The sequence below is a fragment of the Macrosteles quadrilineatus genome, unplaced genomic scaffold (genome assembly GCF_028750875.1).
Source record: "Macrosteles quadrilineatus isolate MER2022 unplaced genomic scaffold, UCM_ALF_1.0 Scaffold_9__3_contigs__length_116548681, whole genome shotgun sequence".
In the NCBI taxonomy this organism is placed as follows: Eukaryota; Metazoa; Arthropoda; class Insecta; order Hemiptera; family Cicadellidae; genus Macrosteles; species Macrosteles quadrilineatus.
In genome coordinates this window covers 37237494-37251162 of record NW_026542602.1, presented here as the reverse complement: position 1 = coordinate 37251162, position 13669 = coordinate 37237494, and the positions used below count along the sequence as shown (strand labels likewise).

The following is a 13669-nucleotide window of genomic DNA, read 5'->3' as shown; positions in this document are numbered from 1 at the left end:
TGCAATGACTAGTTATAAACAAAAACATAACCTCTAAGAGAGGTTATGACTAGTGATTTTTAGTCCTTTAGTTGGTGGTAATGTATAAGGATTTGTACAGATTTAGTAGTATGGCGTAAACTATCGTACGTCACACGTCCAAAATGTGTTTACCGGACTCGTATGGTAATCCCGTACTCGACTTCGTCTCTCACGGGAACAACCACACTCGTCCGGCAAACACTTATTTTCAGGACTAGTAACGTAATTTACTATTTCCTGTAGATGTGCAGAATGCCTTTATAAATTCAATATGCTAAAAAATAAGTACAGTAAATGAATTTAAAATTTTGAAAAAATTAACATGGATCTTATGGGTTTCCATGCTGGTGACGAAATAACAACGAAATATGAACATAAAATAAAAACAAATGGAAGAAACTCCAATCAGATGTTTATTTACAGTGTGGTGTGAAAATGAAGAAGCAAGTCTACATTGCATATTTTTGGTCGAGTTTCGACCATTGGACGACCTCTAGTTTGAATTAAGCAGCAACAAAAAACTGTGATACGCAATGAGAACTAACTGTCAAAGTAGGATTGTTTACAGTTATGTTTATGTTTTTAATTTCATGAATAATTCGTGATTTTTTCCGAATTTATGATAATTTATAGAATACTGTAAATTTAAAGAAACAGATTTAATCAAAACTGTGTCCTCCCTCATTGCAAACGCAAACATTGAGTATAACTGCAATAAGCATTTGATACTTATATGCCAACCCCGTACGAAGCGAAGGACTGGTACTCTGCTAGTATATATATATAATACAAAATAAACCATATAGTACCAAGTGCCCTTATTTAAATATCTTTGATGACTAATGCATTTCGACTCTTAGGTCATGGTCACAGTCACAATATTAGTTATATATATATGTCCACGAGTAACTTGAGTATTTTTTCCGATTTTGATGAAATTTTGTTCAAAGGTGTTATGTAAACTTGAATGAGTTAACGAACTAGCATGATCGGACCATGGGAAAGAGGTTTTACGCGGGGTCTTATAGGGGAAATAGTTATTTGTGTAACTATTGCTCTCGTGTGCAGCAAAGGCCTTTTACACTCGTGTTACACATTATATTTTTCCTACATTCACTATAAAGCATATAAATAATTAGTCTTTCAAACACTATACAACAAGTTTTTAGATTCAGCTGGCAACACAAATAGGTGCCCTAGAGAAAGTAGTACCCGGTCTGTATCACTCCGCTATTTTTCCTCGGCAAGAAATGTGCCGCGTTTAAAAAATATACCTAGTTCCGTATGTTTTTGTAATTTGAAGTGGTTTCCGCACCTAAAAAAAATGCTTTAACGGTATTTTCATGTTTATTAAGATCGTAGGAATGTTTTAAAAACGTTTAAAAGAAAAGTCCAGAAAGTTCAGAAATACCGAAACGATAAACACGAAATGACAGGTTAAATCGTAGTTATAATAGTCAATCAGCTGCTCATAGTATTTTATCATCTTTAAGTGTTGCCAACCTATTTCCAAGCGTACACGGATTACGTGCATAATAGAACCGAGCTGTTTTGTGTTGTTTCGTTGGAATCCTGATGTGCGCCAAAGTAAACCGTACGACAAAGTATAAATATGCAGGAATTATTAGCTTTCTGTACTATAAACAGTACAACGAAGCCAACTTTGTCGGGTGACTGTAGGAAATAGTATATTACGTTACTAGTCCTGATGAAGTGTTTACCGGACGAGTGTGGTCGTCCCCGTGCGAGACGACGAGTAGGTACGGGATTATGGGGATGCGGAATACTATCCCCCGGAAAACTACCCCCCCAGGTGAAACGTGACGTCACAAAATCTGCTAACTAACCAATATGGAAACCGTGTTCGCGACTGGAATACTACCCCCCCTAGACAAATCATGCTATGTAATTTTAATTTTAATTCGAGTAATTCCGTTGGATAATAGAAAAGGCATGTGGTGAATATAAAACAGATTTTCGAAATGTAACAGCAAGTTTGGTTGGTTAGGTTAGGTTAGATTAGAACTGTTTGACAACTAAATTTGAGTGTCCGTGACTGGAAAACTGCCCCCCCGGTCCCTGACGTCAATATGACGTAGGAACCTGCTTGGGGGGGTAGTTTTCCGGGGGGCAGTCATCCGGCGACCCGGGATTACCATACGAGTCCGGTACACACATTTTGGACGAGTTACGTACGATAGTTTACGCCATACTACTAATAAGTCTGTACCAATCCATATATATTTTCACCAACTAAAGGTCTAAAAATCATTAGTCATAACCTCTCTTAGAGGTTATGTTTTTGTTTATAACCATTCATTGCCATCTAAATACAGTATAATCAGCTGATTGGTGTCCGGTAAAACTCATTGCAGTACAGTAGTACGCAATGAAACCCCATTTGAATAAGCTGGTGGCAAACAGATGTTTTCTGGACTAAATCCTTGCGTGGGAATTTCGTCAAAATCATGTAGTGGCGTAAAATATATTTTCTCATTTTTGACCCTCCAAACATAAAATTTTCCAATATCTCTGTAGACCCTCTTAGAGAGCTTAAAAAAAGTATATCAAAGTGTTTTGGTGCAATCATTCGTAATAGAGAAATTAAAAAATATGTAATTTAAAAATTCCAATGCTATTCTTACGGAGAATATTGTAATGACAAATGACAAATGACAAATGACAAATGACAAACTTACTTATCCTTAACTTGAATAGGATAAATAAAATGTTGTAGTTTGCTTGTTTATGGATATATTTTGAGCAAACTTGGCAAATTTATTTATTTTTAAAACTAAGCCATTAATAATATTTTACCAAAAACACACACTTCAATAGTTTCCTTGTAGCAGCAAACCTAGGTACTCGTTAAAGCTAATGTTATTCAAATAGACTTAAATGAAAATCAATTCAGACAAATGGAAATTCCCTTAGTCGGCAGGTTTGCTGCGGCGGGGATAGTGGGATATCCAAAGGTTTTGTTGTTAGTTTCAAATCTTCACTGTCTCTACTCTACTCTCTTTGATGTATTTTTTTACCTTTCTTCCTCTTCTCTTCACCACCACCACCTCTCTTCTCTTACATTTCTTTCTGCTATTTGCATCTTTAGGGTAATTTCAGAGGTCAAGTTTTAATATCTTGGAAATGGCATCAAACGTTACGAAAACCCCAATTTTGCGAGCGATATCGGTAAGTTAATCTAATTATATACCAGTATATTAAAAGCGTTTGTTACAAATGTAAAATTTAATTAATACAATTTACATTATAGTGTCGTCTGCTTTGAATGTCATTCGTCTTGGTCTGCATTTTTCCATAAAGACGTAAGTTTTCCAACTAATAAAACAATTTTATGTTGTTTTTTACATAATCTATTCTTATGCATTTTACAGTTATATGCAATTCATGGATTAGAACCAGTTAACTTAAACGATTTTTGACTATCAGCACTTAGGCTATAGGCCTACTAACTTAACTGTTCTTAAATTAATAAGCCAAGGGTTGTTAATGATCTTAGGACTACCATTGGCTGGTCCACAATTAACCTTACAGTTCCAAAACACACACATTTACCGGTAACTTATCTTAACTAAGTTATCTTATTGTTGATCAAATAGGCCTTGGCCAATTCCCCAACCAACGATAGGCTAATTCACATCCAACAGCAATTCAAAGAAAGTTTTGTAGAACTTAAGACATAGGCCTACAATTCCACTGGTTGCAAACGATTGTTCTACCTATTGATTGTTATGCCTATATATTAACCCTCTAGGGTGCGTGTGCTTGAGGAGCTAAGCTCCGCACATTAAAATCTTGTCCAAAACAAAACTAAGTTATGCTATGTAAATTTGTTTCCCCAGTTGTGTCTGGCTCCCTAAATTACATGTGATTGAATACGGATCAGATAGAAAATTAAAAACAGACCAGAAGATCAATTAAAATTTAGCTGAGTTGAATCACTTTAACTTTTAACTTATATGAAGCGCTCTTGGATGAATTTATTATGTGATTGGGCTCTAATAGGACTTCAACCTATTGACAGATACAAACAGCTGTCCCTGCTTTTGGAAGACAAAAATGTGATTGGGACAAATCAAATAAATAGTTCACAACTAACTTGAATAGCTTTAATTGGCTCTGCTGTTGGAAAGCACTGAGCCTACAGTATTTTTTATTATTTATTTTGCTTCCAACGGTCCAAACAAACAAATTTACATTTATTTTTAATATAATGCTTACTCAATGTTCCTATAACTAAGGGTCAAGCCAAACATGACAAGGGGCTTAAGAATCTACTTAATGAGAGAACTTGACAAGACAACAAGAACAAGAACTAAAATCTGAGCAATGTTGACTAACAATGATAAATCTTTGATATAATTAACATTGAATAAAAATGTGTAGCCAACAAAGATAACAAAAATAATAACAACAACAAACAACAACAGCATCAAATACAATAGCAACAATAATAAATAACAACAGGAACGAATAATGACAATAGCATATAACAATAATAATACTACAATAGAAAATATAACAATAGTAATAAATAAATAAACTGATATTTTACTTAAACAACAAATCAAGGCAGCGCCTCACAGATCAACAAGTAACATCCTTCTTTTCAACGACTCGCCACTGGTGGAGAAGAGGTCGATATCTTCCGGTAAGCTGTTGGCCAAGAGTTGGATGCGGGGAAATGTACTGTGGAACATGTACTGGGTTGAGTACTGACGTCTAGCGAACGGATGAGTTTGGCGCAGGTGACGGGATGTGCGGAAGTTCAACTTATATAGTAGATCAGGTGCATCAATGTCTGAGTTAATTAGCTTCCTCAGGAACAGAAGGTCATTGATTTCACGTCGTGCAAGTAGTGGCCTCAAGTTTAACTGAAGTTGTAAATTCTGGATAGGAACGGTGCGGTAGTCATAACCCATCAGCACACCAACCAGACGAATGAAATGACTCTGCACGTTCTCAAGACTCTCAATCTGCCCAATTAGGTAAGGGCTCCAAACTGGTGATGAAAACTCAAGTAAAGGCCTGACTAGATGTATGTAGAGGATTCTCAATGCATTTTTAGAGAACATGTTGCGACTGTTCCTTATAATGAAATATAAGGCAGAATTTGCTCTCTTGCAGATAAAATTTATATGGTCTTGAGGGTTTAAATTTGGTGAAAGTATGACGCCAAGGTCCTTGATCCTGAAAGAACGTGGGAGAGTAAGTAGGGGAAGATAATGGGTGTGCTAGATCTGGAAAAGGATATCACAGAGCATTTTGAAATATTCAGAGTCATTTCTAATGTATACATATCGAATGGCTATATTTTTCAGAAACGGAACTATGCATCAGCTGCAACACTGGCCCAGGCTTGTGCTGATGTGCACGTCAAGGTTCTACCCAACAAAATTGTCATTGCCTCTGCAGACAGTGCAATCCCAATTAGCCGAGTCTCTGTTCTTTTTAAGTAAGTCCATTACTAACACAGCCATACAATAGGGTAGTTTTATCCATAAATATTTGTCTACAGATTGGTTTGCCCTTCTGTTCTAAGGTCCTCCAGCTGTACAAAAACAAAAAGTAGACCTAAGGCATAGCCTACATCTAAGATATTAGGCCTACTTATTTCCCCAAATCCATTTGTGTGTGTGTGTGTGTGTGTGTGTGTGTGTGTGTTGGCTAACTGGAGACCCAATTTACAATTTATTCAATAAGCCTACAAGTTTAATTCACATTAGATAGACAACATTTCAGATAGCTCTTTGCTCTGGCTACCGTATTCTTAGGGTTAATTCCGGTATGATGGTGACATTTAAACAGTTCCTTTATTAACACTTAATAAAGTAACTTTACATGTTATTTTTTATGGAGTCTGGCATTTTAAGTGAAAGAGACGCTGGAAGTTTTTAGGAGTATGCTAGGAATTCGTTCGTTCATTAATGATCTTATAAGATATATCGATTCTAAAGCTCTAAAGAGAAACATGTTTTGCAGGGCAGGCTCCCGGTACGAGTCTGCAGACCATCTTGGTGTGAGCAACGTGCTAAGGTCCTCTGCAGGGCTGTCCACCTCAGGCGCCTCCGCCTTCGGTATTGTCCGCAACCTGCAGCAGATCGGAGCTAGCCTCAGTGTTACGTCTGATCGAGAAGGCATTGCTTACACATTGGAAGCTACTCCTGATAAGATGTGAGTTATAGTTTCCAGAAAACAGATGATGGTGTTTTTTTTTTGCTTAGGTGCTGGGTCAATGATGGTTAATTTTTATACATTGCATGTAGGTTGTATCTTTGACTATTTATAATCAGTTTGTTCAATTGTTTCTAATCCTAAATGATTGTTTAAAATAAAGATATACAATTTTAATCCAGCATTCAAAACTAAGCATAGGGGGAGGGGCTTTGTAGGCTTTATGATAAAAAGGATAGCCTATATGATAATATTTTGATAAAAAGTGTAAGTTATGTTAGGCCTAATACAATTATGAGTCAAACATGTGACAGAGAATGACCGCATTGTGTTGGGGTACCACACAAGAACCCAAAGTACCACTTGGGGTACTAGTGGCCAAAGCAATAAGTTTAAAATAAAAAAAAGGTGCAACAAATTATGAATTTACAAATCAAATTTAGGTAAACAATAATATCCCCTATAAAAAAGTTTAATGGACGCCCATGTCAGACACTACAAATTTGAGCTTTGAAAAAATGTGAGAAAGGCTTTTGAACTACGTTAGTGGTTAAGCTTTTTGTATCTAACTCTTTATTTACTTTTTAAAGACAGTAACAAATTTGATTTCTCATTAGAAACAAATTTATAGTATTAACAGTCCGGATTTTTGACGTTCTACTGTATTTGGTTGGTAAAGAGATATTTTATGTATCGTCACAAATTTTCAAACTTCTTGCACTTGTGATTTGCAGCGAGGAAGGGCTACAGTACCTGGTGGACATTGCCTCCAAGCAGGTGTTCAAGCCTTGGGAACTCAGTGATCAGATTCCCCGCATCAAGTACGAACTGGCAACTACCCCTCCTCAGGTAACATATTAATCCCTTTGAATGTTATTATATGGATATTCCTTCCTGGTCAAAACCTATTAGCCTACATAGGATAAGTTTGGAGATCTTGCAGACTATGGGATATCATAGTTGTTCCATTAAAACTACTGGAAACATGATGTTTATTGTCATTGAGTTTGTTTAAACTGTCCTCGCACCCTCCTGAAGGTGCTGTAAATTTCCTTATTTCTGTAACTTTAAGCTTCTTTTAGATTGTTTGACTTAATGGTCAAGGACACGGGATAGGCTTACCTAGTTAGTGGCAAGTGGAGCATGTTCAATAAGCTTCGGGACCTCAAATCCGACCCTCATGCAATACAACTATTGCCTGATAAACTAATAAAATATTGTTCTTTATGTTTTAGGCTAGAATTTTAGATCTAGTGAACAAAGCGGCTTACAGAACTGGTCTTGGGAACTCCATCTTTGTGAAGGAACACGCCATTGGAAAAATAAACTCTGAAACTGTAAGTTTCAAATGTACATAGCCTACTGTACTTCATTCTACAATAGATTGTAAATACCAGTTTGATAAAGTGTATATGTATATTACCCTATTGGGTTATTAGAAGTAAAGGTGTGCGAGACTGAGATCTTTGCTCGAATCAAGCTTTTGGAAGAAAGCTTGGCTCCTTTTATTGAGTCGAGTTGTTTCATTTGATTAATTTGATGTAATTCCATATGATGAATTTAATTTGTCACAAATATTCTTAACGAAATGTATTTTAATTTTATAATGTATCCAGACCAGCTGTATTATAATTAGTAATCATAAATTTGGTATAGTGTGTATTTATCACAATTTTACTGCGGTAATATCATGATCATTTCCCGTGGTATTGTGGACTTTATCACCCTCTCCTGCAATCAATAAAAATCCTGCCCCCTGCGGTCTAGGAAACATCATCATAGTTTTCTGCACTTGCTGCAAAATCGCAAAACTCTGAAACTGTAAGATTCAAATATGTATAATTTGAAAATTTCAAATATATAGGCTACTTCACTCCATGATAGTCTGTAACTTATTAAAGGTAAGTTTGTTCAGAAGAACTAACTTTGTAACCGTGGTCATTACAGACATATTTACTGTCTTCCGCAACAGCAACAAAATGAACATCTTCTGTAGTCGCGGGGACGTCATCTTTGTCCTCCGCAACTACGGCAAAAGGTGAATTTTTTGATTGCCCAATGTTTTCAACAGGTTTTGCTACACGACAATATTGTGATATTAAAAACTCAACTCAATCTCGATTTTCTAATTTCTAATCACTCAACTGAAGCTTTTAGGCTAGGCTGGCTCACCATATTTTGGCTTCATTGATATATTTTGTTAAAAAAACGAATCTTTAAGAAATTGTCGTGATACCCAACTATGACTTGTTAGGTTTGTAGGGGCACCGAAATTTGAGAAGATGTTACATAATTGTAGTAACTGAATGTTGTGTGTACAGCTGCAGTACTTTGTACGCCAGACGTTCACTGCCCCTCGCGCCGCTGTGGTGGGTGTGGGTGTCTCATCAGACCACCTAGCGCAGCTGGCTTCATCGCTGGAACTGTCTAGTGGCGCCGGCCCCGAAGCCCCTGCTAAGTACTACGGAGGCGAGGAGAGGCTTGAGGTGCCGTCTCCTCACGTGCACATCGCCCTGGCTGCCGAATCTGCTGGGTAAGTGGGGCTTAACCGGAAAAACTTAAAAAATTAGGTGTAAAGTATGTGTTGCTCATTATCTCTCTAACACACTTCAGTTGCTGCAAAGAGATTGTAAAAATCTGACTTACAAGACCTTATTACTAACACAATTTCCGTCAGACAGCTCAAAAAGAAAAGAATTGTATATGACATGTTTCGCTTTTAGAACACTATAGTCACTATAGTCAGCTTCAGGTACTTGTGAGGATGCTCTGTTGGAAACCTCCTCATGTAGGATAAGCACAAACACAATACAAACACACAGTATCAACAATGATTAAGATGAACGATAGACGTATTGAAACAATTAACATTTAATGATTTAATTTAAAAACCTGTTTTGAAAAATAAATCTGACCACACTGATACCATGGGACAGATTGAAAATTGGTCTATTGCTTATCAAAATTTATTGTCATTCATATTAGTGTGCATTGTGTTTATCATTTTTGCGACCTGACAAATTTTGCAGCTGAGCAACTCCGCAAGTACCTGAAGCTGATAATGGTGTCTCAACACCGAAACATTTCCTGAAAAACTTGTTTTTGAGATTTCACACATAAATTGTTTTACATTATGACCAACTGTAACTCAAAGGTGTAGCCTTAGAATATAGATTTTAAATGTTTACTTCATCCTCAATTTTGTACATATACATTTCTGCAATGACATCTGTGTTTTGGTGATGGATTTTACTAGGGCGTAACCCCCTTCCCACAGAGATCTTATCACAGATCTCAATTAATACTTGGCGAGAGTGTCATTTTCTCATACATCACTATCAACCACTTTGAGGAGAGTAATCGTCACATAAATGTGAAAACCGCAAAAACAGTTAGATCATGAGGTAAAGAACATGACCCTGGATTCAGATTATAACTAGTCCACTTTAACGCAATGCTTGCATCAACATGTCTGTAGGTTGCAGTCCAAGGAAGCTCTGGCTTTCGCAGTGTTGCGCCATGCTCTGGGGGCCGGTTCAGCTATCAAGTACGGCATCGGCGCTGGACCCCTGGGCAAGGTGACGGCTGACTCCAAGGAGCTGCTGGGCGCCTCCGCTTTCAGCTCAGCCTACTCCGATTCCGGACTGTTTGGAGTTGTCCTCACCACCACTCCCAGCAACGCCAAGGCAGTAAGTTGATCATAGTGTTCAGGGGCCCTATTTTTGAAATGGTTGACTGTTGAGTCTCTCACATTCCAATCGTTTCGTATTTTTCAAACGATTGACAGTTGGAGTTGACTTGTCCAACCAAAACTACTCACCACCTATTGAGCTGTTGAGTGGACGGTTGACTGCACTTTCTTCTTCCTCTCTCAGAAAAAAATTGCTCTATTTGAGTCGCCATATTGTTATTGCTTTGTTTACTAACTGAGATTAGAGGTTAGGTATTTGTTGTCATAGCGCCATAGAAATTACTTTATTAGTTTATTCTATTGTTTATTTCTGTTGAATAAATTGCAAAATGATGTCATCTGTATTTCGTGTGGTGTTGCCGCTTTCATTTCCAAACAAACGAGTCACTCAGACTCAACTAGTGACTACCAACTCACTTCTCAACTGTTGGATTTCAAAAATACCAAATCTTGTTGTTGGTTGAGTTGAGTGTTGACAATTGACTCAACACAAGTGCAGTTGATTATGAGTACGGTATGCAATATTTCAAATTATTATTTGTCTCATCATGTGGATTGTACCACAAATCTAAGCACTGCTGGAAACTCTGGAGAAGTAAACATTCTGTTCCCATGTAGAAGTTGCAGCCACTTTTAGAGTAAAGATTTACTTTCATTGACTAAGTGGGCTGATAACGGATTTCTGTCAAACACGCCAACTTTTTAACCAAGCCAACCCAAAAGGACAAATCGTTAACTAAGGGAGAAAACGAGGATTTCGGTGTGTAGAACATGTGTTTGTTACAGGCTGCTGAGAAAGTAGCCAAGGTGCTGCATGGACCAGTGAGTGATGCTGATGTGGCCCGAGGCAAGGCTGTAGTCAAGGGACTGCTACTGCAGGGTTATGAGAATGGAGAGGCTGTAGTACAGGACATTGGCAGCCAGGCTCTACTGCTGGGCAGCGTACTGGCCGCACCACAGATAGCAGCTGCTGTAGACGCCCTCTCCACAGCTGACGTTCAGAATGTAAGTACTGCCAAATATATAAAGGGTTAACATATTACCTTGTCTGTTGTGATGTGGGCCGGGTGAATACCTGAATAAAATGTATAAATAATAACACTGTTTTCATACTTCATTGGATTTGTCATCTCAAAATAAGTAAAAAATAAAAATCAGATGTTTGTTAGAGGGTATAGTTTGTGATATAGGGTGAACTACAAACTCAAGAAACTCGCCAAAAACACCCACACACTGAAAAGGATGGTTATTTATAAAAAAAATAATTAAAAAATTGTAAATATTATAAAATAAAGAAATTATAAAATTATAAATAAATAAATAAATTTATAAAATATTATAAATGGCCATTTATGATTTCTAATATTAACCGCCAATTTATACAAATCTTTAAAAGGATCAATAATTATTAAAAAATATGATATCTAGGCCTATTTGTTCTATACTCTCCCAAATACAAAATGCAAACTTTTTTGTATAAAATGAATTTACTTGAATTGTATAATAAAGGTGTATAATAAAAAAGCCATACAAGCAAAAAATCTTGGCAACACTTAGTAAGCCTGGTTCAGAAATATTGTCTTTAATGCCGTAGATTAAATATCAGTATCTGGATAATATAACTGACTCAAATTTATACATGGACCGTGGCATTTAGTTTAAATTGAAATGTGGATATACCAATACCAATAGACCTATATGTTTTGTTAAAAATGAATGTAAATGTAAGCCTTAATAACCAAAACTTATAAATATTAATAGTTGCACATATAATTTGCATTGTAAGTTCTAATTAACTAATAATTTAATAAACTAAAATCAAATATATATGATACACCCCTTTCCAATTTTATTCATAGAGGGAAAATACAAAATTAAAACTCAATTTTATAAATAAATGGGTACAAATTAAAAATGGGTATATTTACCCACAGTGATAAATAAATAAAATACCCGGGTATTTTCATCCCTTCTGCGTTTGAAGTTCTGCAACTTGTCTGGGCAAACGCATTTCGACCTTTCGGATAAACAACGTTCTTCTGCATGTTTTACAGGCAGTCTGACAACGGAAATAGCCAAATTGGTAGTGTGTTGTTTGAAAGACTCAAGTGTTGTTTTGTATATTACGTTCATTGGTTTCATTGTCAGATGTAAACAGTTTGGAGGGCCAGTGCTGTTGGCCTTACAAATGTTCCAATTGTTTTTACGTTTGACAGTACCACATGCCATCTGAGCCCCTGTGCTATCTATGGGCTCCCAAATTATTAAATAAGTTGTTTCCCTTGTCAAGTAAAAACGTATAGGGTCTAGAATGGTGAGGATAGCACTATTTATTAGTAATAAAAAAAATTAAATAAAAGTATTTACCTAACCCGCCATGTTAAACTTCCCTATCCCAAGCGTGATGTATACAAATTCTTTACTTCTCGAGTGATGTAAAGTTGAGAAAAACTCACTCGGTGAGGTAATGAAACCCATTTAAATAACATGAGTGCTTAACTTAAAAAATATACCTCTATGGAGCCAACGACGTTCAACGCTAGAAATCAGCTGTGCGCTTGAATTTTATTGTTATGTTTTGAAGAATTTTCCTAACCTAGCTTTTGTTTGTAAATGAACGTTACTGTTAGAAGATGAGTGAAATGGATAATGAAAAATATTGTTCGTAACCTCCTGTATATTGTCGGGTCAGGTAAAATCATGTACGTTACACGTTACGCAAGAGCGTGTTTACATCACTTAGGTAAATTATGCAACTCGCTTCCGCTTGTTGCACAACATTCACCTGCATGATGTAAAAACACTCTTCCTACACTTGTAAGGTAAATAGCTATTACAAGTTATCAATTCAGTAAGACCAAAATATATTTTTACAGTTTACTTTTTGTTAAGATAATGTTCATGATTGTTTTAATTTAATTATTAATATTTATTTCACACAGGCTGCTAAGAAGATCGCATCAGGAAAGAAGTCGCTAGCAGTTTATGGAAACATTTCCTCAGCTCCTTACTTCGATGAAATCGCCAAGTAAAAATTTACTTAATGGTCAGAATTGTAGTAGAGTACTCCAACCCAACTTTACCAAATCAACCATCTTTGTTTTAAGGCTTATTTCCACCATTCATAAAATCTGCATTATTTTATGTGCATTATTTGATGTAACTGTTTCATTTATTGTATTTGTATAAAAATATGTGCTGTATAGAATATATAACAATAAGGGTTTTAAAAATCTGTTAAAATAAATTATTAAAACTTGACCTTTATATTTATCACCCTTCCTGACTATAGCTTAAATTAGATCACATAGGACTTAAGTACCCCCGCTGCAGTAAACCTGCTGACTAAGCGGATTTCCATTTGCCTGATTTGATTTATAGTTAAATCTATTTAAATAACATTATGTTAGGTTTCATGAGTACCTAGGTTTGCTGCTACGGGAGAGTAATGAAGTGTGGTTTTAGCAAAGTTTAATAGCTTAGTATAAATAAATAAATTTGCTAACAAAAACAATCTAGTGTAAAGCTGGGGTCTGGTTAAGGGTTTTGCCAAACCCCTAGGAAGTTAAATACAAGTAGAACTTAATTTATTGTGTGTTATATTATTTATCAAATATAATTTTTAGTGTAAAATATTTTTTCTTTTAGTTTTATTTTTTACTATAAGACTGGTAATATTAATGTTACTAATTTAAATAAATCCGTTGTGTTTCACATCATTTTGATAAAATAACACATAGAATTAAAATCTTTAAGAAAAAATTA

General features: G+C 35.9%; 1 protein-coding gene across 1 annotated transcript; it reads left to right on the top strand.

Annotated features, from left to right (window-relative positions):
- The first annotated feature begins 3085 nt into the window (after positions 1–3085).
- Positions 3086–13165, top strand: LOC129004338 (cytochrome b-c1 complex subunit 2, mitochondrial-like). Its single transcript, XM_054432896.1, has 9 exons — positions 3086–3210; positions 5361–5494; positions 6022–6213; positions 6948–7062; positions 7449–7550; positions 8535–8746; positions 9692–9902; positions 10691–10909; positions 12847–13165. The coding sequence occupies exons 1-9, from the start codon at positions 3166–3168 to the stop codon at positions 12934–12936; spliced, it is 1320 nt and encodes a 439-aa protein (XP_054288871.1). The 5' UTR covers positions 3086–3165; the 3' UTR covers positions 12937–13165.
- Positions 13166–13669: the final 504 nt, after the last annotated feature.